At 38.7% G+C, this 27,860-nt stretch overlaps 2 protein-coding genes across 2 annotated transcripts in view; one reads left to right on the top strand and one right to left on the bottom strand.

The window, feature by feature from the left end:
• The window catches only part of ANTXR1 (ANTXR cell adhesion molecule 1), a 109,734-nt gene extending 108,537 nt beyond the window's left edge, over positions 1 to 1,197 (bottom strand). Inside the window, exon 1 of the mRNA XM_026081700.1 lies at positions 1,046 to 1,197. Coding sequence (XP_025937485.1) covers positions 1,046 to 1,197 — 152 coding nt within the window. The remainder of the gene's footprint in view (positions 1 to 1,045) is intronic.
• Positions 1,198 to 2,550: 1,353 nt separating this feature from the next.
• On the top strand, positions 2,551 to 27,451 carry GKN2 (gastrokine 2). Its single transcript, XM_026081701.1, has 6 exons — positions 2,551 to 2,604; positions 24,388 to 24,441; positions 24,992 to 25,123; positions 25,642 to 25,752; positions 26,630 to 26,783; positions 27,372 to 27,451. The coding sequence occupies exons 1-6, from the start codon at positions 2,551 to 2,553 to the stop codon at positions 27,449 to 27,451; spliced, it is 585 nt and encodes a 194-aa protein (XP_025937486.1).
• The last annotated feature ends 409 nt before the right edge of the window (positions 27,452 to 27,860 follow it).

The raw sequence follows: 27,860 nt of genomic DNA on the forward strand, positions 1-27,860 counted from the left end.
AGCTTTATCTGCAAGCAATCTTGACAACTTTAAAATACTTTCCATTAAATTTATGGCTAATAATGTCAATATCATGAGAGAATATGCTCTGGCATGCACATTCTCTAGTATTTCCAATTTTTTTTGTTGTTGTTAAAAATAACTATTTTAAATTAAGGAAATTGGGGCAGGCATTTTAACTAGTACTTATTACACTTTTAACTAAGTTATTTTATTGCTTCAATATGAAGCTCTCCAAAACTCAGCACATCTCAGTTTCATACTGTTCAGAGTACAATCTGAAGGCCTTTAAATAGACAAAGTTACCAGTGCCAAGATCATGACACTATCAGAATAGTGATGAATAAAATGAGTAGGAAGTTCTCTCCAGCGTAAACAGTTAAGCAGTCAAAATATGCATTTAATTAGCTGGAAACAAAGAAAGTGTGATTCAGAGTAGAGAAAATAAAATTCACTTTAAATAAAGCACTCCAGCTATTTTCCATCACAATGACAAAAATCAGACTCTTTCAAACTGACTAGCTGCCTTAGGAGACCTGTCTTTATCTGCAAGTTGCTTGCACTAGAACATTTAGAGCTAACAGAGAAACGATACAGAAGTAGTTCTCCAGGCAGGCTAGTATTTCCTCTGAGTTTTCAGCTACAAAATTAGTGCCTGCAATAATAACTCTCCAAACCTTGCTTTTCTGAGTTCCTCAACCTTCACAGTTCATAGGGATATCAGAGGTATGTGCTGCTCTTCTCCCAACCACCGTTTTAAGAAACTACAGGATCAAGTACACATTAAAACATCCATACCAGCCACAGCAAAATTGATAACAACTTGATTTACAGAACACAATGGGATTATATATTAGACTCACCAAAGAAGCTACCACAACAAAAATAAAACCAGAACAGTAAGGACTTTTGCAGGTCCCTTGGGGACGCAGCAACTTCTACAAAATCAAAATCCAAAGAAAATCTCTTCAGTGTCAGTGCATGCCATTCCAGTTCATGCCTTGGAAAGATTTCTCTGAAAAAGAACAAAGTAGAACTGACTTACTTGTCTAGAATGAAATACAAATCAAATCCTCCATAACAGGCAGGACCACCATTCTCTCTCTTTCCACCTTGTCCATCACAGGCTAGCAAAAATGTTGCTAAGAAGAAACATTTGAAGCCAAATCTCAAGATTCTTTCCTTTGCAATGGCCATTATATCCAGAAAGGAGGAGAAAAAAACCTCTTCTTCCAAGGCTCCTTTATTTCACAGACTTCTCCACAAAAGCCATTCAATGACCTTTAAGTATATACACATATATTTTACTCCTTAAAACTCCACTTGCAACAGCTGTCCTCAGAAATTGCAAGACTTTCCCCCTGTTTCCCTTGCACTTCTGTTTCTTGGTTTCAGATTTCAAGATGCACAATACTGTATTCCACTTTTTTTTTTTTTTAAAGGGACTTGACCCTGTCTCACTTACAGCTCTCTGAAAGCAGCACCATTGTTTTGCAACAGAACGAGCAGCCTCCTAACAAATCTTTCTTTGTCCCAGACTTAAGAAAACATGGGGAGGGCTTAGATTTTCTTCCCCTTAATTATTATTGTTATTATTAAGGATGGTAGGTTTTATTTTTCCTTGGGAAAAAAGCTCAGAGAATGCCACCTTGTGGTGAAAACTCAGGCTGACTGAAGTGTCTTGAAAGACATTAATTACATCACTTGTGCTCTGAGCATACTAAGCACGTACTACAGCAGCTTTGGGTACGAACAGATCAGCAGCTAGCTTACGGGAGTTACACAGCATTACGCAGAGACAGCTTTGTTTTCCACACAGACCATTACCTGATCTTTAGCCTTAGAGACCAATATAAACCTGGAGTAGCTTAGCAGCATTTACCAAAACTAGTCTACATCCCAGTAAAAATGAGCCATGCCAGCTTCACACCCTCATATTTTCCTCATCCTGAGGAAATACTAAACCATTTTTACCAAGCATTGCCAGCACCGACGAGGCAGACTTCTCCCTCTAACTATCCTTAGAGGGCTCACTTCAGCCACCAAAGTTTAAACCCTCCCTCTTCCCCAAGAGCTAGCCAGGAAACTTAGCTTCAGCCTCACTCACATTTTCTGTCTCCCTCCATAAACAGCACCACAAGCACCAAAATTCACAAGCACAAGAAAGCTAACCAAAAGAGGAAAACATTTCCAAGACAGAGGAGCCCCCACACTAAAGGCCCTATCAGCCCTTAGGGCAGACAGCAGCTAAATCAGAGGTCCAAAGGACAAGGCTTCCTACTCTTCCCTCCCAAATCCTCTCAGGCTGCAGCAACACAGCTGTTCTCTGAGTGCTAATTACTGTTTAGCTGAGCAGCTTCAGGTGTTGGCACTAAGCACCAAGGGACCTGGGCAGATTTTGGACAGGGGAGTGGGAGTGCACCGGAGTCAGGCTTTCAAGCTGTTCTTTGTTGCTTAAAGAGTTAAATTTGTCTTTTAAAAGAATTCTTAGCAAAAGTTGATAATCTGAGGAAAAAATAGGAAAAGCAGCAGGATAGGTTTCATGGGAAAATGACAAACAGCATGACAGCAGACTTGACAGAAGTGGAAACACCTGGAATACAAGTGAGTCAGGCACCTTGCTGCATCAATGATTAAAACTTTGGGAGCATTCTCTCCCCTGCACCTGGTTATGCTCATCAAGTACACCAGCTCCATTACCTCTGGTGTGAATAACATGGAGATGTGGGCAAATGCCAGGTACCTCCCCGGTCCTACTGTTAAATGCTGGTCAGAGCTGAGAGAAGTAGAGATCCCTTAGAAGTCAAAGCATCTCAAGGGTTAGTCAGGGGCAGAACCAGGTGTTTTGTAGATGGATATTTTCAGCTTCCACACCTAAATTCAAGAAGTTGGGAGTGTGCATGTGAGTTTCACTTCCTCTCTGAGTCTGAAGGAAGAATAGTAACAGGGCTTGTTGCTGTACAGGTAAAGATCTATGTTAGGTTATGAGACTTCCTATGGCAGGCAGGAATGAGACTCTGGGAAATGTTTGTAAGAGCCTTTTACTGAGGCAGCTGCAAGGCTGCCCAAGCTGCAGGCTAGCACCTGCACCAGCCCTGGGTGGGCAAGATGGGAGGGGAGGAGCTCCTTTTTGGGTAGTGCTGAAAAAAGAGGTGGAGGAGCTATTTGTTGGCTTGTATCTCTAATTGATTAGGTTGCTTAGGTCCTGTGTGGTGATGCTGCTAGAGGGTACAATAGCATAGAGCTATGGTTCCTGCAGCCAGAATGCGTATGCTAGTTAAACAGAAAAGGTTTGGGATTTTAAAGTCTTATGTGGATGATCTTGAGTAGACATAAATGTTTATGGCTGTTAGGCTTGTACTACAAAAATTGTTGGAATACACAAAAAGAGCTTAATGCATGTGTTTGGGTACTGTATTGTACTAAGAAAGGGATGAGGCTGATTCATGATTTTTGCTCTTTTAAAAGAAAGTGAGCTGAATGCAGGACACAAAAATATCTCTAAATAGGAGGGATGTAAGAAAAATTCTCTCTCTGGGGACTAATGTGCTGCTTTTGAGCAACTTTAGAAAAATACTTAGGGCTTGATTCTGATGTGAGCTACAGCTAGGGCAGTGTTACTGCAGTCAGAAAAAGTATCTTGTTTTCACCAACTTATGATCTCTGTCTGCCTAAAGATTAAAAGCAGACCAAGAACCTTTTTCATCTGACTGGCCCTGAGATGAACAAATATGGAGAATTAAAAAAAAAAAAATACTGTACTCAGGGAAATAACTTTGGCCAGAATCTAGCAGAGGGAAAGAAAGGGGGGGGGGTGGAAGAGGAGATCAGATTCCCTGTGTAGCTGTGGATTCAGGCTGACAGAAGGCCCAGTAAAGCTTGGGAAAAAGCCAATGAATGAGGCATCAGAGGAAGCTTAGAGCATTCGGAGATGGAGGGAACTGCTGAGAAAATGAAATACTGTGCTTTGTGCTGTAGCTTTGATTTTCTTCTGGGCTAGTCCTTTCCTATATGTCCGTCTTAAGAATACATCTATCTGTTTATGGTCTGGTAATAGTGGCAAAATGAACACGATGCTCTGAGAAAAGCAGCTCCTTCATAGGCAGCCCATGTGAGAGACAGGAAGGAGAGTGGAAATTCCTGTCTCTGTCCCTCGCTTGCTAAAAATATTAGAAAGAAAAATATTATGAAGAATGTAGCTCTGTATGGAAGACAATAATTTTTGGAGAGCATGTGTGTTGTATTCTGTACGAAAGAGATAAGGAAAGTGTCTTAACTGCATGCAGTAGTTAAAGAGTTAATTAAGCTCCAACTAGTACCCCTGGTGTAGGAATAGAATTTGCATATTGTTAATGATGGGGAAAGTGCTAAATAGCATCTGCAGATTTCCTTGTTTTATCATCTACTATCCTGTACATATCTGGAGGACCTTTCCTAAAAATCACAGCTGGGAAGAAGCTGGTTCTGTCAGTTTGTGGTCACAGCAGTGTTGCTGATGGATGACAGCATTGTGTGGGTTTTGTGAGCACTCGCTTGTTTTGGGGGTTTCCTGGCAGCTGGGGAGGTGGGCAGGTTTTGGTTTGCTTTGGCTCACAAATGTCTGACCTGTAAGGTAGATAACGGTTTATGTCAAGATCTCACAATCCCATTCCTCAGTTTTCAGGGCACTTTGGAAAGATGCAGCTGTTTTGCACAGATAGATGAAATCTAATGAACTGCCAGCACTGATTACTAATATTATTATCGCAAATATATCAGCATTGTAACTTCCCTATGTTCAGTGTAGATGTGTCCTTAAATTCACTGGCCATACATGCAGGTTATGTAAATCAACATAGCTCTTTTAACTTCAGTAGAGCTATATTGTTTTATCTCCCTTGAGGATAGTGGACTATTCTGCGTAATGAGTGGTGCCCCCTTTACATTTAAACTGTATTTCCAGTAAAATGCAATTCAAGGCTGACACCCAGTGGCCAAGAGGCTTTTTCTTCTCTGGGATGCTCTAATTTTTCAATGGGATCAATAACTCCTTTATCTCTTGCTTTTATCTGACTTTGCCTTTCTTTGATTTTGATTGTCTCTGCTGTAATGTGCAAGGATGTACTGCAATATTTTCCTCGTGATTAGAGTTTTTTCCATTGGCCCTTTAACAAGGGCTACTAGTTCATGGCATGTATATGCAACTTCTTCCTGGAGAAGAATGTTAGGCTGAGTATAGAAAAGGAAAATATATGCCCTGTGATGTATTAAAATCAAATAAAGCATTAGAAAATACAGTGTAGGGAATAATTCTGCCATGATCTAAGAAGGCCATATGGTGTTCCTTTCCAAGTCTTGTTTTTATTTCTAGCCAAACCTAGCTAGGAGCGGTGGGGGCAGTCAAGTGAGTTGTAGTCCCCTTTCATTAATGCTGTATAGTATAGGCTTATATAATAAGGCTATGCAGATCTCAACTCCCTTCCCTCAGCAGTGTTGCATGTATATTCCTTTTGTTTCCCTTTGCTTCAACCATTTCCAAGCAATTTGCCAGCACTAGGGCATTCTTGCAATGCCTCTGCAATTGATTTTAATGTTCACGTTATAGTCGGACAAGATTCAGGCCAGTTTACTCAAAGGGGCTTCTATGATTACAGGTGTCTCTTCTTGCATAATCAAATTTACACAAAAAAGACCAGCCTGGTTCCCACTGATCCCAGATTTGGACCAAATGGTGAGGAAGGCATTAGGGGCTCCTGGCTTTTAGCATTTTTGAATATCAGGTGGCTGAAGCAACCTCCCTTCTCAAAATCAAAGCACTCAATTAAAAGCATCTTCTGAGAGCTTGAGCTTCAAATTTTTGAATGCTCTAATGAGCAAGTCCGAACGACAACACAGGTGTCCTGATTCTCAGTCCTCTGTGACTCATAAGAATGCAAACTGAGTATTCTCCTTATGAGTCTGCTCAATGTGATCAGATACTTAACATGGCAGTAATTAACCCTCTGGGAAGATTGTTAAGAGTGCATGCACCCTGAAAAAATGGAGTCTAAATACTGTGCTCTCGCTTACCTAGAACCATGCATCTAACTTTGGTTTGAGCAAGGGAATATGCAAGCAGCACTGACAGAGCACTGCCTATTTAAATGGGTATTAGGTTCTTGTGCAGTTTGATTTCCACAGGCCTTAAGGCAAAAGGGTAAGCCCAGATGCCCAGCAGGAGGGAGCAAAGCTGCAGAGAATAAAAGATTCAGATCTACTGACTTCATTTCGCATAATTCTAACGAGATTTAAAAATAAGTCCTACTGCATTGTTGGATTTTCAGTGTCTGACTCATTCATTTCAAACTGCTGTAAATATGGAGAATGCAACCATCGTGTTAAGAATTGTTACTTCAGATGTATTCGCTCATGCTCCAAAGGCCATACGTCCTTTGCAGGAAGGACTGCCCCTTCCTCTCTGTCTTGACAGTGCCCAGGGCAATGGTGTCTAATGTCTCACCATGTTATCAACATAAGCACAGGAGGTGCCTAAATCTAGCATATAGCACAAAGGGCAGGAGACATGTCCCATTCCTGACCGTCTTGCACAGTGTTGTTCTGAGACACGTGCACCGCTTCTGCAATATTCAGGTTCTCAGTGTGGCTGTTTTCTCCTTTGGGGAAATTTTGTTGTTGCCTGTCTTCCTGCGTAGGAGGAGGAGCAGGAAAATTAAGATGTCTTTATATCATTTCACTCCTGAAACCGGACGTCTAGAAGGAATTTGGCACAAGATTTTAAAGGCGTTTCTGAATTTTGAGCTGTTCTTGTTAAGTCACAAAAATCAGTCCAACATATAATCTCTTGGCCCATCTTTCTAACCTATATCCAGTATGGAGCTTTACCTCTTCCTATAAGCTCCATCAAGACTTGTCTTTGAGGTTCAGGAGTCTAATCTTTTCTGAGTGTTCAGCCACTGCATCTCTTATGGCTTTCAATGGCAGTATATTAGAGAGCTTGCTAAGCAGTAAAATTAGTTATTGATACAGAAATGTCATTTTGGAGCAATTTTCCTGTAATGTGTTTCCATGGGAACAGGTTTGATGACACAAAAATGACAGTGAAGATTTGGCAGAATTGGGTGAGTAGCGGAGGAAGGAAAAAAGGGCAGGGAGGGATATTTTAATAACGTATGATAACCTGACCAGCAGATTTTGCTTAAGGTGTTTCCTCCATATGAATCAGCTTTGAACAGTCATCAGACAGATGAAGTAACAAAGGCTGAGGTATGGATTCATTTTTTCCTTCATCCTCCATACAAAAAGGGTCAAGCAGAATTCAGCAGTTCTCTGTTAGTGTTGCAACACTTCTGATCAAGATAAATGGATGTTAAAATGTTGAATACATGTGGTGCAGAAATTCATAGAAACATATAAACCATGGTTATAAGCAACTACCTGACTTGTTGAACTCTGTAACAATCTGTAATCAATCCCTGGAAGCCTGTATTACATATTAGCCATAAGCTATTTTTAAATTGCATGTTATTAGGACTGCTTATGTTAATAGATAAAAGGTGGGCTTTTTGATCAAGAATGGTTTTTGTGTTTCAACACGCAATTCTCAGCCAACATGTTTCATGAAGAAATGCTATTTGCTATAGATGTTGACAAGAAATGGTCTTATGAAGTTGAAAATGAGGCTGATGTTTTCTGGGATCTTTAAAGAGGAGCTAAGTTTTCCCTCTTGCAGTGATGGATTGACTGTCTGCTTGTTTTCAAGTCTAAGGATTTATTTTGAATCGGAGCTCTCAAAGGAATGAAGCTCACTTCTAAGCTGCTGGAACTATGCACTTTTCTTGTGGAAACTGAAGCAAGGTATTCATAAAGCAACTAAAGTGCCTTTCTGGATCCTTGCCGTGCTGTAGTCAAAAATTGCATGGGAAGAGTATGTTCCAGAATAAATGTTAATTATGACTATGGTCACATTATGATTTTATGTTCACTGTCTGGTAGACAGTCTCCCACCATTTCCCTTACTGCTAAATTGCATAGCCTAGAAACACAAATCTATCATCAGACATATGCTGTATCAAACCATAGGAATGTCTGTCTTGAACCATAGCTTCTGCGTCTGAGCAAAGGATAGTACTCAAAAAGAAAGCTCAAACTAATAGTGCAGAATTGGGAAGAACTGATTTGAATCAGTACCCACCTCTGAAGAAAGCCCATTGAGAACAACCTTAATTTTATAGCCCACTGTCAGTCATAATTACTGCTTGGACCAAGCTAAGGTTAGGTCTAATCCAACAGTTGCTAGACCCTGGTTTCTACGGGCATGTAAGGGTCTACTAAAAATGATTGTGAATAAAAAGACAAATTGTTGGTAATAAACTTGTCTCATATTTCCATATGAAGCCAGATTTCCTGTTCAAGACCTTCACAGGCCTTTGCAGAAATACTGTGCGCAGGAATGGTCACAAGAAAACAGAAGGAAAGCTGCCCAGACAATTTACACCATGGCAGTCTCTTCCTACCTCCTTATAGTGTTAAACCAGCTCCATTAGATTTCAGTGTCAGATTGTCAAATTGATTTAATTAAAATCAATGTCAGCAGAACAGGAAAGGAAGTAAAACTCACTGCTATTTTTTCTAATGAGCTAAGTTATATAGTAACCAGAGTACTGGGACAGTTAACTTCAGTTTATTCACGGTAATGTGGCAGTTTGCATTTTAAATGAAATGCAAAAATTTGTTTACCCTTGAGTATTATTCTGTCTGTATGCTGAGCAAGAGCAGAACAGAAGCAAGTTTAATGGAAAACGCTTGCCATCCTGCCGCCATGGAGCTGTTACGCTAATACAAAATCACTGCATGTATTAGCAGAGAATGACTCTGAGATCCATGTTTACAGGCTTGAATTAATAAGAATGCCATCTCATAAACAATATGGGAAAATAGATACATAGAAGAAAAAAAAAGTTAAACATGACATATGGTCTTCCACTTACCTCACTTGCAAAAGCTGGATTCACAAAAATAACAAGGAAGACAAGAGGCAGAATCTGTAAAGTAGAATGGAAAAGATTAAAAGCAATTTCTATGCACCCTGGAGATCTCTTAGCTGCCAAATGCAAGTAGGTTTGCAAGGCCGTAAGCATGTCCTTAGTTTTTCTACTTTTCCATAAACACAGCTCTACGAAGCATGATCTTTATCCTTTCCTTCTAAGGACGCCTACAGTAAAAGTGCTTTTAGAAAGCTCATTCTAATTAGCTAAAATGAATACTGACACGGTTGTGCTCTAAAGTCCCACATATTCTAAGCAAATCCCACACCAGCTCTCATTATGGCTTTATTCCTGTTACAGTTTAAAATGAGTAAAGGCTTTAGGAGCTTGCATGAAACTTAACTAAAATAGTGTCCAACAGGATGGAGTTACCACCTTGGGGAAAAAAAGGCCTCTTTTTCTGACTCTGTTTTCGCATGTCTTGCCCTTTCTTCACCATTCGATTTGATGGGAGCCAGGGATAGCCAGTGCCTCACCAAACTGGAGCTAAAGGTACTATAGTAAGAACCATTTGATAGAAGTTTGAGGTTGTTAAAATACTTACAAATGTCTCTATTCTGTCTCTAAGTAAGACTCACTGACAAACATGCAAAATCTTCAAGAAAGATTCGTAAGTCTTGAATTGACCTTATATACTTTTCTTGGGTAGGTACAGCTTTAAACCAAAGTACCCAGGTAAAATACTTACTTTTCTCATTAGAAATACATGTGAAATAGAGCAAGCAAAATATATATATATATTTTTATGTATTTATCTGTGAGGCAAGGCAGTGTATTTTCATTGGCCTTGCTCCTCCTCAAAGACTCTCCTTGCAAGACATTATACTGACATGCACTCCAAACTAGTTTGGGCTGAAGCAATACATGGAAAAATGTTCCCTTTTCAACTTGTGTTCTTTTTCAGTCTGGCCTTCTCCTAATCCTGTTGACAAATCTCCGTGAGTATTGTCTAATGCCTTTGTTACTACATTAATCAGTGCATGCCTTAGACTTTATGGGGCAAAATGCAAAAGAGTATATGCAGGGCATAACTGTGGCCTTTAGTTTGGATACTTTTGCCCGAGATGTGCTTAAGTGACTTTCATCTCATTTCAAACTGCTAAAGAATAAAGCCTGTAGGGATCAGTAAGAAGGCAGTGGAAACTGAGGCATGTTCTGTGGCTGCTGTTTTCTTCTTGAGTTCACAGATTCATTTTCACACACATAACCCAGGACGTCCTCCCATTCTTGTTTGAACACAGGAAATATTCAGCCTTGATTTGAAAGTTTCCAGCAATGGGGAATTCTTCTTGGTAAAGATTTAGTGTTTAATGGCCCTACTGTTGAAAAATTGCACTTTAATCTAACTTTTTCTAGCTTCAAATGCTCGTGTTTTACTTCTTACTCTTGGAAGCCTTGCTTCTCCTCTATGATAGTGGCTTGACCATATAGTAAAACTGGCCTTAGGTCTTCACTGCAGGATCAGAAAAAAATGGAAAAAACAAGAAGCAGGAAAGACAGAAACAGAGCAGCGATGTATACCTTGGTCACCACACTGACCTTATCAGCAAGAGAAGGAGCCGGCAAGAGTCCAAGAAGTGCAGTAATCACAATCTGAAATGAAAATTGAAAGCATAGAAGTGTAAATGCAGGCCTGTCTGACAAAGCTGGTCATGAGAATCCTTTCTAACGACTTTTTCCTAATCTGATGCTGAAGTATACTCCTTGCATCCCTCCCCCTTTTTTCTTTCATATTGGAATTACAACAGTCATCTAAATTGAGTCATCCTTACTTTACCCTAGAACAATTTAACCTAGACCTGTATGAGTAGTTTACTTTAAGAGCCGAATCTGAAGACTCTCCTGAAGGGATTTACATACTCGTATAGTGAGATTTTGTATGAGTGAGGAGAAAGAAATTTACTGCATTTAAAAATTACAAGTGGTAGATCCATTACAGTGTTGCTCCAGTTTTGCAAAATGACTGACAACAATGGGTTCTGGATTAGGTTCCCTGGAGATTGAATAATATATAGCTAAATCTTTGCAAGAATCCTTACCTCTTGATCTGTTTAGGTTAATACGGTCTGAGCTGTGCTCTCTGAAGGAGCTAAATCTGTGAGGAGAATAACTTTCTGCTATAAATGGATATAGGCAAACACACCTAGGGTATAAAGGCAATGGTTCTGGATCAGAGTTTTAGTTTATAAGAAGCAAATGGCATGTATACTCACAGTGGATTTCATTTTGACTGTAGAGCAGATGCCAGTGCGGCTGAAAAGAATGTTAACCTTCGACCTTATATGAGCTAGTTCTCAATGTTAGGTGTGGAATGGTTAGATATTGAAATCAACTTATCTAGGGATTTGTGCCCATGTCTGCATGTCTGTGAACATTATTTCCTGCTATAACTATTACATAAATATGGGGGTTGTACTTGGCAAATTCTGACCTGCCAAAGCCTGACAAATTTACCAGATAAGGTTCTGTTTGCAGTGAGAAATTCAATATGTTTAATGATAACTTTCTGATATGTATTGACTTTCTAACTATTTTTGAAAAATCCCACAGAACTTGAGCAATATCAGGGTAACTACTAAAATCCAAAAAAATTTGTAAAGGGAACTAATTTCTTGCCCAAGTAACCAAGGTAAACCACCCTATTTGCATTGTAAAAATTATAATACTGAGGGTTTTTTTTTTTTTTTTTAAAGTGCTCCAATAGCCGTATATGAAGCGAAGCCACATGAATATATCTCATTCCACATGAACAGGGTCAAACGGATGCTTTTATCTTCCTGCTATCCTTGTGGAGCTTTGTCTGGAAAAAAATGATCATAATGTATCCTAAAATTTGTGGGGGGGTTTTCTAGTGAGTCCTGGTGTGACTTAGAAGAAATACTGGCCTGGGAATTGGAAAGCAACAAAGCCATTATACATTCACTGGACTTGACACCTCTTACAGACTAATCCCAGTCCATAGACGCTGGGACCCCAGAGAAAGCATTCAAGATGTTCAGTTCTGCAAATGGGCTTGGTCAGCAGGTTTCGTTCCTGTGTCTGTGAGTAAATAGCTATGTCCATAGGTGTGTATGCATAGCTGTGTCGCATCCTCTAACCCAGCCCAGTTACAAATACATTAGCTTTACATTAGATGAACACAAATACATTAGTCTTTGTACCTTCAAATATTATTATAATTTACCATACATTCTCAGAGTCCACCAAAATATATGGCCCAAATACAGCAATGAGAGGATTTATTGCCACTGAAACTGTTTTTCAATGAAGAGGAAATTTCAGCTGAAATATAACACACAAGTGCAAATATCTGGGCATTTTTTTGTTGTTTTTCTAGACGGTGGCAAGAAAATTTTTAATCTTACCTCAGCTCATCTTTTGCAGTGAAGCAAATATTTATTGAAAGAGATTATGATTCACTTAGGGAGGTTTTTGAATAAGAATTTTTTTTGTCTCAAGTTGCTCAGCTTGATTCTTCTGTGTGGTATTAGTGTGATTCTGCATTTGTTGAAGGAAATCATTGTAAAGATCACAAATTACTTTCCAACTGGAATTCAGTACATCTTCCAAAAACAAGGCATTTTCAAATATATAAAAACGATTTATAGCCAGTGCTGCAAGTACATTAAATCAAACTCTGCTTTCAATTTCGCTGAGGCCAAGTCCGCCAATCTCCAAGGGGTGTTCTTATTAAATACCACTATGCTAAATAGAGGTGATATATTCTTTGCAAGCAACAGCCCCTGTACGAATCTGAGCAGAGCCACGCGTGTCGTGCACGGGTTCTGAGGGCAAACGGCAGCCGCCACCGCCGCGCGGCAGTGGAGGGAAAATCCCCGAGGAGAAAAGTGAGGAAAGCCCGTGCCCCAGAGGAATTAAGCCTTTGCTTTGCTGAAGAAATCAAAAAGCTTGCCTGAGTTGAGGTGGAGCGAGGGGGGAAGGCAGCCCGGAGGAGGCGCCGGGTGTCTGAGGCGCGAGGCGGGCGCGTGACGAGGAGGGGACTAACGGTCGGCGCTAACGGTCGGGAAAAAGGGCGGGAAAACGCGCCTGAGGGGGCACCGCCGCGCCGCAGCCGTCTTGCGGAGAGCAGCCCTGGCTGCCCTGTACCATGCCAGCTTTATCCGTTTTGGGGTCTTTGTGGCCTTTTCCTGAAAGATTGCCATTATACCTGCTGTTAATGGCTCAAGTAAGGATGCTACCTGTTTTTTACCTTAAAAAAAAAAAAAGACTCACAAATCAGGTTCTCTCAGCGTCCTGAATTTGTCTTACAATACACAAGGTTGTTAAAATACATTTATTAAGTGGTTTTATGGCTTTTTAATGATACTCGGGTCACACTTTTGAACTTTTCTCTGTCAGTATGAGCAGCTTTATTTTTTCCTTCTTTGTTTTTAAGAGGTAAATAAAACGGAATCCTCCCAGTCTGTCTTCTGTGGGTTAAGAAGAAAATCAGAGCTGCAGATCGTAATATAATAACCTGTGAATCTGTAATACTGATTTGACATGCTAATGTGTTGCCCTCAGAGAATTAAAATTGTTGCAGATCGAGGAAACTGTGTTTAGCAAAAAAGCTCAGGCCCGTTCTTTGTTGAGAAGGACCTTTTATTGCACGGTTTGCAGTTCCAGTTTTCTGCACTATTAAGAATATCCATATATCTCTTTACTTATATGGTCATTTCACTGAGAGTCACAGTTTTGATGTCTCTTCTGATTCAATGGAGACTTTGCTGTCATGTCCCCAGTTAGCAATCTCTGTTTTGTACAGCAACTCTTTCTCTTTCTGATAAGTTTAAACCTGTTTCAATTCCAATATATAGTCTAAACTGAATAATGAGCATCGTGAAATATAATGACTTCCTAATTACACCAAAAAAACAGCCAAAATGTAATATTGAAACTAAAATCCTGAGGTTTGGAAAATTCACTTAACTGTGCTTCGTCTGAAAACTGCGCTGCCCTTAAGTTTACCTATGACAGCTGCTTCACTGGGGAAACAAACTGCTGCTTTAGCTGTATTAAATATTTGACTTTTTTGTGTTATTATTGCAGGGTATCCCTACATCACCCTGGACCGTGACTGCTAGGACAGCATGATGCTGTGCTGCACCGTGCATGCTGCCCAGGTCAGATCCCTGCAAGCTCAGGGGGCTTTAAGTCACTATCCCTTATAGAGCCTTGCCCATATTCTTCAGGGGCTAGAAGGCCCCCAGAGAGACATTTCCCAGTGACAAGCTATCAGTTAAGTAAAGAGGGCTTTGCTTGCTTTATCTCAAAGAAAATGCAGTGTAAAGCTGGAAAAGGAGAGGAGATTCTCTCCAGAAACCCTGGGCAAAGCAGCTGGGAGCTTTGTTTAAATAGTGCAGCCATATAGTTACTTTTCTTTGGAGGTGTTAAAATATTGGGGGGCGGGGGGTGCAGGCAGCCAAGCTTTGATTTTAATTTAACTACCGCGGACCCAACAAACATTTGACTGCACAGGACAGGCTGCCACATCCTTGATTTAGAATAGCCCTTGACTATTTCTGAACAGGAAAGTGTCTCTTAGATTGACTCCTTTCTAATCCCAATAAAAGGGCCTCTGAACAGGGAAGGAGGGTGAAAATCTGATACTGTCCAGTCAGCCCCAGTTACTGAATTAATCCTTTCAGACCTGCAGAACAAATTAGTCCCATTTTTCTGTAGTTTTGGCCTTATTACATTTTTGTTCTCTCAAATTTCCAGCTGCACTTTCAATTGGTTAAGGTATACTTTTCTGTTTCCTGTGTTAAAGTTTTATCAAATATTGTTAAATAACAGCTATATTCGACTACAAAGTGTTTGCATTTCAGTAGTACACTTATTAATTCTCCTATATTGACAGCTGGATTTCTATGCTTATTAGATCAATAATACATCTGTCTACTTGTAATTGGCCATAATGTACTATGTTTATTATTTTTATAACAAAAGACTGTAATATTTATTATTTTAATAATAAATTAAAATAAGTCATATGCTTATTTTCATACATGTGTATTTCAGTTATTATTATTTCAAATACAGTTATGCAGGAGAAAACACCATTAGCTTTTGGCAATGATAAATAATTGCTTAAGGCAGGAAATGAAATCTCACTGAGAAATTCTACAGGATCAGATTTAAATGCTTGAATTGGAATTCTGCAAGAACACTAGTTTAACAACTTGTCTTTAGAATTGCTTATATATTTTTTTCAAGGCTTAATGAAATCACAACGCAAGCCAGTGCAGGTTAATGATAAATTTTATTGAGAGACAATAGCCTACACACAGAGCAGAAGAGAGACAGATAAAGAAATGATTGAAAATGTGATCAGGATAAGATTGTCAGGAAAAAAATCTTCATTGTGGATACAGTGTTATGTAAATTCTCTTCCTCAAGACTTCATCAGCAAAAATTTTACCAATAGTGAGGACAGTAATTTAAAATCACTTTGTTCATCCATGTTTTCAAACATGGGACATCTTGTTTTAAAAAGTTTGATGCTGAAAGGAAGGAACACCAAAACTCATATCAGATTTGGACTAAGAAAATATGAGAGCAAACTAGGTGAAAATTTTCCAACACAGTGGTCTTCCACCAAAAAATGTCAAACTTAACAAATTCTCAATTTAGTAATTGAGCTGCCTCTTTCTAAATTTGTCCTATAAGCAGCTGTTAGTGCAGCCTTTTAAAACAAAAAATTGAACAAGTAAATTACAGATTTGGGTTTTGAATTTCAAAATCCTGCTGTGGCAGGACCTGTGGCAGCTAGGGCATCAACGTATTGCGTATGCATGAAGGTTCGTGAAAAATTCAGACTCATATCAACAATTAGAGGCCAAAGCCTTCCTGTAATGGCCTGATCTTAGTTCAGTTGTACTCAGGAGAGTGACAGATCTGCCTTTTTTTTTTTTTCTCCTTACATACAGATTCACAAATTTATAAAAAGCTGCAGAAATGCATTACAGTTTAAATAATTATTTCAATTGCTTATTAGTCTTTACTTAAATCTTTATTTAATCTTTATTTAGAAGCTTTTTAATCTTTATTTTGGTAAACATTAGTTACAAACATACTCACGTGGAGCTGGGTAAGCCAAGTAAGCGGGAATTCCTCTGCACAGAGCTTGAATGGGTTTTCCATACGGGGCCAGGTTTCCAACTCTCCTTCTTGTCACAATGAAGTGATACTCGGATACTGGAAGTGGCTGAGGAGCAAACACATAAGCATCAAAGAAACAAACCCAGAAAACAGCATTTAGAAAAAAACAGAAATAGCATTCAGAATCCACACGCCCATCTTAACGGGGAAGGGATTATTTATGTACAGCATAACTTTTGAGAGACTAGAGATTAAATTTTTAGAGTGGTTCAGTCTTTCTGAGAAACTTTTGCTCACCTCTTGGTGCTTTTTTTCCACTTTGCAGTTGTAGAATGTATACTTTTCTCAGGCGTTTAATTAGATTTCTCACCACTTTCCTTCACCATCTTACCTCGTCTCCTGGAGGCAGTGGAGGAACCAGTTCAGTAAAAGGAGAAATATTTGTGTCTATTTTACTAAGGATGCAGGTCTTTTTCGAAGATACCCTGGTTGCAGCAAAGCCCTATTATAAATATATATATAAAAAAAAAAGTGCAAGAGATTCGGCGCTTTTAAAATAACTTTTCTCATTTGTCGCAAACAAAACTTACAGTAAAAGAGAAGTGGAATGACAGAAGCACTGTAAGAAGTGGCTTTATACAGTACAAATAATTATAGAGAAGGAAAATAATGTTGTTCAATTATATTGTCTAAGTCAATGTGTCATGGAGCTTGACGAGGGACTTTAATCAAAGGTAAAATATATTTCCTTCTCCAGTAATGCGATATGTATATGTTACCCTGCTTAAGTCAGATGAAGAAACTGACTGCTAAGAAGATCAGTGCAGCATACAGTATAACAGAAATAAATAAAACGGTTGAATGGGAACACTTTCAAAGCGCCTACTGTAAAATCTCATTAACTCTTGTTGAAGCTGAGGTGTTTTGGAAAAAATGTTTGGTTCTATTCCAGCGCTAATCGAAGTCCAAACTTAGATTTCTCAGTAGCATGAGACAAAGCAAGTTTGCAGCTTTGTATGGTGTTTGCTTAACTCATGCAGCAGTTGTGCACTTTGACAACTCAGGTCATTATTTCTTCAGAAAATTTCCTGAGTCTGGTTGTTCTTGTATAGGCCTCAATCAAGAAAAGACCAACAGAGTAACAGCAGTGCCCATTTACTATGGGCTTATATCACGATCTTTGCAAGCAGAAGGAATAACTTGCAGAAAAGGTGTTTGAGCCGTGGTGGCTGCCACTTACAGTGTTGTAGTCCCAGACAGAATTCCAGGAGTTGGAACCATCGTTTGAGTCAATGTTGACCACAAGGTTGTCCTTATCGATGCTCAAAGTCTGGTGTGAATTTCCATCATTGTTCCCCTTATTGTTTTTCTTGACATTTTGATTTTTGAAAACGATTAGAGAAGATAAGGATTTAGTTTTGTAGCTTATTGATGGTCTGTCAATGTATTGCTCTGATAACCGCATTTTGGAAAATCATTGTTCTTACAGACCAGATTAAAGGAAGGATAAATTCCAGCCTTAGAGGAGAGGCTGGGAAGCCATTAGTAGTGTTTTGTCAAACCCTATATTCAGGCTTTACCTAATCCTGGGTTTCATACACATCTGATGCATCTGCCTTATGAAGATAGACAAGCGTTAAAAACATCCCCCTCCCCGGTACAAAATGCCTTTTAGACCACGTGGAAAGATTGTTTTGTTTAAACACTGGAGAATTGCCTTTAAAGTTAAAAACTAAATTGGATGTTCTGCCTCAAACTTGCAAGAAAAAAATCCGTGAAAAGTAAAATACTTTCTTATTGTCCTTTCCCCAGCAGGAACCTGCAGGCAGACGGACAGTAACTATAGTATTTCAGTGTATTTTGTGATCAGATCCTTTATGCTACCATTCTATCTCCACACAATTACTTTTACTGTTTATGCTAATCTCAAGACAGATTTTGTTGTTCATTTCATATCTAGCAACTGACTTTTTCCCTCAATATATTGACTAGTTAAATGTTTTGTTATGCAGTTTCATTCTAAGTTTCAGATTTTACAGAGAATTCGGCTTCGTTTTCAGAAACATGCTTTTCAGAAGTTGAAACTAAAGGCCACTGGTTCTTATGGCAGCAGTATATAAGTATGCATAGCATTATACTTACACTGTTAGCAAGAGCTGGAGCCAGGAAAATTCCAAGAAGAGTAACAATCACAACCTGAAACGAACATTTGGAATTTACCACGCTAACACTGTGACTGCTCATATTGCATCAAGTTATGTGCTGTCTTAAAATAAGTTTGACTTCCTGTTTAGCTTTCCATACGTGCTCCACACTTTTCTGAAGTTGGGTCTAGCTGAAGAGTATTTAAATATGCTGAAGAAATTGTGTTAAAATGACCATAAATCAGATAAAAAAAAAATCATATAAATTGCTGTTAACCTTAGCAGTGTATTTTGCCCAGGTAAGAAGATCGTTTAAACACAGTAGACTCCTTGGAAAAAGCTGGGCTGAAATTTTTCATTTTTTAAAAGGCAGTGAACTATTCCCTCTGAGCTTTTGGATTTCAGGCGTGGAGCAGATCCATGTAACGTCCATGTGCATGAGCACCTACTCATGAACAGTTAGAATATGGGTACTCAGTTCAGCTCTGTGCTTGGAACACTGCAGAAATGCGACTTGAGCGTCCTCATAATACATTTCATGCTGCCAAACAGAGATAATAGTATAAAGGCAAGCATAATCTTTTTCTGTACAGAAAACCATAATGTTAAACATTTTGTTACTGCTTTTTAAGATACTACAGTTACAGTGACTCTCATTTGTTGTTCAGATTTCTCTAAGGTCAAAACTACTGCCAATATATTTTTATGTAAGATTTAAGATTGCTATGATAAATTGTTTTATAGTAATAGTTACTGTTAACAATTATTCTCTTGGAGACAGTCCCTCAAATACTGAATCAGTCCCAAAATTTGTTGACTTCAAAGGAGAGGCTTTTTTATGAGTGAGATCCAAGCGTAACTCAGAATATTTAGCACTAACATTTTGGAATTTATCCTGCAACAATTGAAGACTGCCATAAGTACCACTGTGCTTCACAGTCATGCACTTGGAGTCTCACATCTCATGGTTCTTCTCCTGCACTCTGATCAGACAGCTGTGCCCAGTAAGACTATTTATGACTCGCACCTAGAAGTTATGAGTAAGAGAATATTGCCCTTTCTAGATCTTACATGTGCACATCGCCCTGGTATCAGAGCACTTCCCTCTTTCAGGTTTGAGTAGGCATATGGAGTGAAATCACTGCCGTATAAGAAATTTCACCAGTGCAGTCCCAAAACTTTTGCCCATTTTACTGTGTAATCCCTACGGAAACCAGCAATATAGTTCAGTAAGTGCCAAGAGAGACTCAAAATAACTTTAAAACTGTCCAGCTTTAACACTTTTATGAGAAAGTGATGCACATACTTACGGTGAACTTCATTTTGATGGTAGGAAAGGCAAGTTCTGCTGGTAATTGATGTGTACTTTTACTTTTTATACACTAACATGCCCAAGTTAAACGTTAAAATATTTGTTTATGTTCCTGGCAGGTATCCTCTGCTCACAAAATCATGACGTCCTTCCTGTGATACTATTCTGATAACAGCAGGCTTTGATACCGGTCTGATTGAATTCCTTGCAAATGGGAAGATGAAAGAAAACTTTTCATGGTAATTTTAATATATTTAATAATAACTTCTAAAAAAATTTAATCAGAATCAGAAAACTGGTGCTTAATAAGAAAAAATTCCTAGTGACATTTTGTGCCTACGTGACAAAGGACTCAGCCTAATTGTTTTTATCCACAGTTCATAAAATTTTTAAAACAGCAAGATTTCCACATCCATTCATTTAAAGGCATTGTTGTGTCTCCAGAAATCATGAGATTAGCTCTAAATCATAGAAATTATTGAGTTCTTCTTCTGTTTGCCTTCCTTTCTGAATCTTTTCAGCACTGTTCTGTCTTTTAGGATCTGCTTACCGGTCTTGAGGCCTGGCCTCTGTATTTTTACAGAGATTCTTAACAGAAAGAGAATCTGATTACAAGCTGAGGGCTAATTCTGGAAACTGAACCATAAACTAGAGATAACAAAACCTGGGTAAAGGGGAAGCAGTAACAATGGGCATTTTATATCAATTATTATGTAGCAAGTAGATCTTTTTTAATGTTTATTTGAATTTGGTAATTATATATAGAACCACTCTATAGGATGAGTTATTTGCCTTGTTTGCTTGTGAGTGGAGAACTCTGTTTTTCCACGTCCATTTTGCACCCACTTTGCATTTTGCCTGAGGTATAAAATAATGGTGAATGAAAACAGTAAGTTACTAAGTGAAATGATTTGTGGATGCCAAGTGGAGACAGGTATGTGTTTAGCCTCCGAGATTGAACACACACAGAATAGTCTATTTTCTATGTCACAAAATCTTCTCGTAGTCTCTGAATACCTAATTAATCAACTAGTTCTCATGAGAAAGGCATTGAGAAATAGAACTATATTATGCTAATCCCTGTGGTGTCATCAGCAATGAGCTGGAAAGCAGCTTTGTCCATTTGTTGCAACAACCATGGCCAATTTGGCTATTATTATAATGTGTCACACTTGGAAGTTTGAATCTCCAAATCCTCCATCAACTTTTGATTACTTAAATAGCTTATATGGCAAACATACACAGCTAGAGCATTTGACATCAAGACAAGCTTAAGAAACTAATTACAATAGAAGAAGCCAGGAAAAAGGGGAAGGAGGGGGAGTCTTACTGTATAAGGTTCTGTTCTTTACCCAGTACAAGCTTGTATCTCTCTGTCTCATTTTTAAAGCTTTGCCCAAAGCATTCTCTTTTTCTTTACTAAATTGTTTTATCAATATATAGCAAACTGTTATGGCTAAGAACTATATGAATTTTAACCCTATTCTCAAATCAGTGTTTTGTTTTGCACACACATACTTACATTTTCGCATGTTTTTGCTTATGTCATTTTCTAGCGAGAGTAAAACTACTGAAATTATTGTTGGATTGGTCCTAGAAGCTTGGCTTTTGACTACTCATTTGATTAAATTCTGCTTGACCTGACCCTTGGCCACACAGAATTTTCTAGGCTGTGTCACCCTTTCTTGATCCAATATAAGTGTGGCCAGTTGTATGCAAAGTTAAGTGCAGAGAATTTTGTTGATTTTTGAGGTGTTGCTTGATTTTTTTTTTACATTCCTCCCACTACTTTCTCACTCCCTGATAAAGCAAATATTTATCAAAAGTACCTGAAAAAAACCATGAGTTTCCAGGAGAGTTTTTTTTTCTATGCCAGCATTATTCCCACCTGAATTAGATTGAATGAATCTGCCTTATGTGTTGAAATTCCTAATCAGACTTCAACTGAAATTGTATAAGTATACGTTTCAATCTATGTTCAAGGTTCTTTTGTTTAAATTATTTTTAGTGGATGATGGTGCCAAATGGTGGGCCAAATTCTCCTTGCAATTTTACTTATGTAAATTGCAAGTCATTCTGTAGTTTAATCATATTTCACTGCAGTAAATTAGAATGAACTTGAAAATATTTGGCCTTATGAAAATATCAAAGAAGTTAACAGTTTCCTGTGACAATAATTAACATTGCTGTGTTGTAACAATGACTTGCAGAACATATTGCTTTGTTCCAAACATTACTCAAATTCCATTTCCTCCGAGCTCCTCTGTGCTGATATGGCAATCTGACCCCAAGTGTAACACTTGAGAGAAAGTGATCTAAGGGGAAACCCTCTTAGATCGAATGTGTCCAACGCAAGAAGACTACCTTGAGAAATGTGAGTATCACCATAAAAGTTCAGATTCACTAAGGAGTTCTGAGACTGCACCAGTCTCTTCCTAAGCCAAACCTCACTCCACCTGAGGACTGACAGAAGTGAAAATTCTGTTCAAGGAAATTAGAGCATCTTATAGCCCCTCTTATGCAGCTGTTTACTTCAGTTATTTAAATTAGATGAGCACTTAAAGGAAAGTGGCATAGTCTTGCCCCTCGGTGAACGCATGCAAATTTCAGGTGTATTAATGGGAGATGTGCAGATTCACTGCGGACAAAAAGTCTCCAAAAAGCAGGGCCCTCCTATTGGAGGGATATACAGGCTCACCTTGAGTAACAGACCTGAGTCAACTAAAAATATCTTCTCTCTTGTAATAAAGTTAATTAGTAAAATTCTCTTTAGAAATTAATCTTTATTTTTTGGCCTCATATAACTGGATCATAAGATTTCACCTAGTCCAATATAAGGTGAAAATCATCAGTGAGATAATGGCTACTGTTATAATTCTCCTTCACTAAGTACTGCTGATTTTGCATATTGCTCTTCTCTTACATGTGTAGAAGTGTGTGTCCATGCTCATGCTGGCATAGAAGTGTGTGTCCATGTTTAAGCTCATGCTTCAACACTATGAAAGTATCTCAAAAGAAATTAGAATATGAAGCCATAATGATTAACGAAAAGTTAATTTCAACTTTTAATTTTAGCTTGCAGTGCCTGAATCCTACTATGATCACATGTGGAAGACTCATTTGACTACTAAAATCTGTTTTGTGAGTATTTCCAACATAATGGTAATCTTGCAAACAAAGAATCATTTGAGAAGAATGGGGAGGGGCAGCTTTCAATGGGAGGGTAGCATCAATCTGATCTAATTTAGTCTTATCTAACCACGCTTGTCACATGAGTTTGGTGTCTGTTCATATATCCTGATATATTGCTGAGCAGCATGGCTTTGCTACACTCAAGATCACATTTTTTTGTGCTAAGTTATGTGGAATAAAGCAAATATGTGCAATTTCCTCTTTTCATTGAGGCCTGTTTGTAGGGCTAGATTTACATACAACCTCTTTCACCTCTTTTCTGATGACTGACATTACAGAAATTTGTTGGCTGTTACTTTACACTCTCGTTTCATCACAAGAGAACAGGCCTCAATTGTGATATTCTTGTAAAAAGTAGAGTGTGATTCCTCAAAGTACCTGCACTGGCTGATGTTGAAGTCAGCAGGAGATGAAATAAGGAGTCCAGACAAGGTCATACTCATAGGAGAACATTTCTTATCACAATATTATATGATCAGTGTGTTTTTGATAAAATACAGAGAATAGTGTTAGCTTTAAAGAAAGAATCCCCATCCGGCTCATTTTGACTCGTGACCTTGGGCAAACCACACATCTTCTTGTGTTTCGTTTTGCTCCTTTTTGTACTGGAGACACTAGTAGTTATTCAGCTTGTGTCTCTGAAGCACAATTATCATCCCTGACAGTGTCAGTAATATAAATACGTGTGATATGCATCATGGCAACTAATCAAAAATGAGCAGCACTTTTTGTTAGAAAAGGCCGTGCACATATTAGTTGGAGGAAATGGATGTAAAGTTGGTCTGCTCATTAGCTGGCACTTAGGCTACCGTGATATAGGTATTTCTTTCCAGGATTTGTCTGCAGAGTATCAGGTGGCCAGGAATTATATTTCAGAAGACAAAGTACAGCTGAATAACTGAATAACAGAGTCTTTCCTGATATCATTTAATTCTGGATAAGTATCCTGTTAAATACTAAAAGCTTGAACCAGCAAGAGTTGAAACTCCTCCAGAGTTTAAACCAGCAAACAATAGCCATTTTTAGAGTGATTAATTTTACAAAAGCTGACTTATTGAGTGCTTTTGACGTATCAGGATCAGGTTATCTATGCCAGCCCAATATTCAGATAAAGAGGCTTGCCATGGTGTGGCATGTAGATATGGAATTGCTTGAGTCATGAAGAACGTTTGTCAAATGTCTCCCACACCTACAGTAAGATATAAAAGTTGAATGTCTCTGGGATTCTTTTCCATTTTCACTTTCTGCAGCCTCTTGTTCTTATCTGAAAGAAAAATGAAGAGTTTTGTGAGTATACACATTTTTATTGAATTTATATTTTAGAAAGTTCCTTTCTAAAAGAAAAAAATACAGAAAGAGGATGTTCTAACAAGGGGTGCAGTACTGGGACTAATGATATGACCTGTGTATTGTTTCTTCTGTTGTTCAGGGGGAAATTACATTTCTTATATGTGCAATAACCTCCTTGAACTCAGTGGAAGCACCATCTGAGCAAAGAATGCAGAACTTAATCCCTGTTCAGAAGTATGATTTATTATGTTTTATTGAGCTCTGTCCTGCTGGTGTGGCACTGCCCTATGTTTCTGTTGAGTATTAATGCTTATTCTTTTTACAGGCTGCAATTGTCGCTTTGCTGGGAGTCTTTTGGATTCAGACTTCCGCAGCACAAGTAAGTAGACTGACAAGCCTTCTACTGCATGTACTTGTTTAAAATGCATTAGATTCTTGGGCATGGGGGAATATAATAGGAAGAAAAGCACAGAAGAAACTAACAAGATGCTTATTGCTAAGGACAGAGGAAAAATAGCCTTTGCCAAAGGAGACAATCGTACAAGCCAAAGAGGTAGTTCTGTGCAGCTGTATAGCAACAGGAAATTCTAGGGGGGTAGCCCGTTAGCTCAAGCTAAGATTTGGAGACCATCGCAGACTTCTGTCATGACAATCTCTGCTGCCACACACAATGACTAGGCTGCCCCATGTTGTTCACCTTTTCCTGCAATGTGGCTTTGTTCCCTCCTCTCCCACCCTGAATTGAACTCTTGGGCAACTAACCTCCACCTCGAGGGCCTCCTGAGGTTGCCAGAGAGTTGTAAAGAGACTTAGGATTTGTGAAACAATCACATTTGATTATTTGAGAGGAAACACTTTCATTTATATTGTACCTTTTAAAGATACAAGGCCAATAATGATGAACAACTATTTTGTGTTTTGTACCAAAGATCTTCTACCTGGAAGAACCTGGCAATGCTTTGGTCACTGCAACTATGAGTATCGACAATGAGAAGTACTTAGCTGATGTCCATGTCCGTGCTGGGGAGTACTCCTCTGATACCATTTTTGACTACTGGCATGTAAGTAAATCCAAGAATCTGCCTAGACTCAAACAATCTCTGTGAGGAATTTTTAAATATAGAGAAATTATTTTGGTGTATTGTCATCATGAGTTGTCTTGAAACTCTTTCTTTTCACACTTCCATCACTTCTCCTCCCCTTATGCCATCTCTTTGTCCCACACATATGATGATGCAATTGTTTAGATAAGACTTGTAATGAAACCCATGGTGGTTGTTCATGAAAGGGAGAAAAATATCATTGACTGCAATGCAACAGAGTCAAGATCAGGCCACCATCACTCATGTGTAACAAGTACAGCAGAAGTCCATGGAAGAAGATAATTTCACTATTATAGATATACATTAATATAGGGAGGCTGCTTCCATTCTCCAAAGGTGACAGTGTAACTGCAAAGTCATGATAAGCAGTGTAGCGACTTTACGTTATTTGTTCACCCTAAAGAATAGGGGGAATCACCAAATGTGGGTGGTAGCTGTTTTTAATGAATTTAATTATATTTAATTTTTTATCACAGGGCTATGTTGCAACAAGGGTGTTTTCACGGAATGCCTGCTTTATCCTGAAAATAGAGAAAGATTCCATCCCAGAGCTGCGAGAAATTGGACGCCTGGCATTTGAGAAACAGGTGATTTTATGGAGAATCTTGTACTGTATATAAGAAAGTTGCGTTGTTGGGTGGTATGATAGAAGCCCTCCATTCTACCATTAAGAACAGCTGTTGTTCTTAGGAACCTATTTTGTTGGATTTGCAATGATGAAACAGAGAACTGGCAAGATAAAACTTCAAGGGAATATCATATACAATATTATTTTAAAATAATGAGCAATCGTGGCCCACCCGGCAGTTTTATAGTGGGTGGTGGTTACAGTTAGAACTGTAAGATCCTGTGTCTGTGGAAATAGTGTGTTTGAATACTTTTGGGTAGTCCTAATATGAATTCACACAAGCTTTTTCCTTTTTTTTTCATTGTCGTGCTAATGTTTTAGGGATGAGATACTTGAAGTTATTTTGTTTTCAGAACAGAATTTGGAAATCAGTTTACTTTGAGCAGACTGTGACTTTCCTACTGGGGCAAAACTTTCATGAAGGTGATTGGGAGTATTGCCTGGAGATGAGCGTCAGCTCTGGCCCATTTTATGACAGTCTAACAGTAGCACTTCTACAGCAGAATGTACCAATGCAGTTTTTAAAATGCCTCTACAGACTGGGAGGATGAACATATGTGCAAACTGTTTAACTGTATCACAGTCAATTAACATAATTTGTTATTACATTAATGCAGTTCAATTTTGCTATGTTGATAGAATTACTGTCTAGTGAACTTTGTTTACAAATAGATAAAAAATATGTATTATTTTTTAACAGCTTGTAGCTTTCTCAGCTAATGCTTTGTATGAGACCAAAGAAAGATAATTTTAGATTTTGGGATTTTCTCACAGGACGTGTTAGTAGACTGAAACCAAAGCTACATTGCTGATGATATTTAACATTTTCTCTTTAGACTTTGAAGAAAATATACTCCCCAAATAATCTGTGGGTACAGTATGATACCGGCAAATCAGTATTTGCAAATGTGAAGGAATGGTTAATCTATGGTAAAGCCATTGAGAATCTCTGCAGAGGTCTGCCTATCTACAAGCTTGTAAAGACTGAAGGTAAGGAGCAAGAACAGAACGTAAACCTTCCATTACAGGCAGCATCCGAGCACCTTTCTATCCTTCCTACCTAAATCCCTGTGGCACCATTGTGAGGTAGCAACATATTGCCCCGTTTTAGAGAGGAGGAGTAAATTGCCTAGTAGGATTAAAAGTGTAAGGCCCTATGATGCTTTGGAAAATCCTGTGAAACACCTTTCTCATCTTTAGGCATTTAAATACCTGGAACAGCTGACCCAAAGTGGTTTGCCCAGGGTCGCAGAGGAAGCAACTGTGTAACAGTTGTACCCAACTTGTGCCCTGATGATATAATGGTCCCAAAATATATCTAGCATAAGCCAGGATGCTGCCTGGTGTACCCTGGCTATAGGAAAGCAGGAACACAAAGGTGATTTAAAGCCACACAGATATTTCCTCGCTTTGAGTTATACCGTAAAAGTTTTACACGGTACCCATTCAGACCAACGGGAGCCTTGAACAGGGCCATAATTGGGGATGGAAATATCTGTTTGTGTAATTAACAGACTTTTCCTTGCTGGATACTGGGAACTTGTCACCGAAAATATCTCTTTCTTGTTTCTGTTTTAGCACCACTAAATTCTCGTGCTTGTGCCAACGCAGGAATTCCAAGCATTTTGGGCATTAGAATCTGTCCAAAACTCGACTAGACCTGGTCCTGACAATTCCACTGCTTGGAAATGGTTTGTTTTCCTTTGTGCTTCCCTGACTGCGACCATGTTCTTAAATTGAGTCAGATCTTAGTGTTAGACTCAATTGGCCTATCCTGATCTTTGAACACAACACAACTACGACAGACAAATAAAGATAATGCATTTAAAAGCTTTGTTCTTTTCTTCATCCAAAAACAGAACAAAAATAAACCAGGCCTTGCTATAAGCTTTCCTCCAAAAAAGATAAACTTTCTTTTGGCACATTCATATACAGAGGCTGCAACATGATCTAAGCATTGGTATATGCTTTGTGCCAATGAAGGAATGGTAAAAGAATGTTTTTTTAGTGAAAAACTCCCCTTTGGCATCAGCACCAAGCATCTTCAGGCACTGACTCACCTCATAT

Source organism: Apteryx rowi, unplaced genomic scaffold, assembly GCF_003343035.1.
Source record: "Apteryx rowi isolate R43461 unplaced genomic scaffold, aptRow1 scaffold_56, whole genome shotgun sequence".
NCBI lineage: Eukaryota > Metazoa > Chordata > Aves > Apterygiformes > Apterygidae > Apteryx > Apteryx rowi.

Bases quoted from the DNA above. Each gene is read 5' to 3' on its own strand.
- GKN2 (XM_026081701.1), top strand. From the start codon at position 2,551: ATGACAAACAGCATGACAGCAGACTTGACAGAAGTGGAAACACCTGGA. The intron at 25,753-26,629 runs GTGATTTTATGG...TTTTCTCTTTAG, and splicing joins GCCTGGCATTTGAGAAACAG to ACTTTGAAGAAAATATACTC. The intron at 26,784-27,371 runs GTAAGGAGCAAG...TTTCTGTTTTAG, and splicing joins CAAGCTTGTAAAGACTGAAG to CACCACTAAATTCTCGTGCT.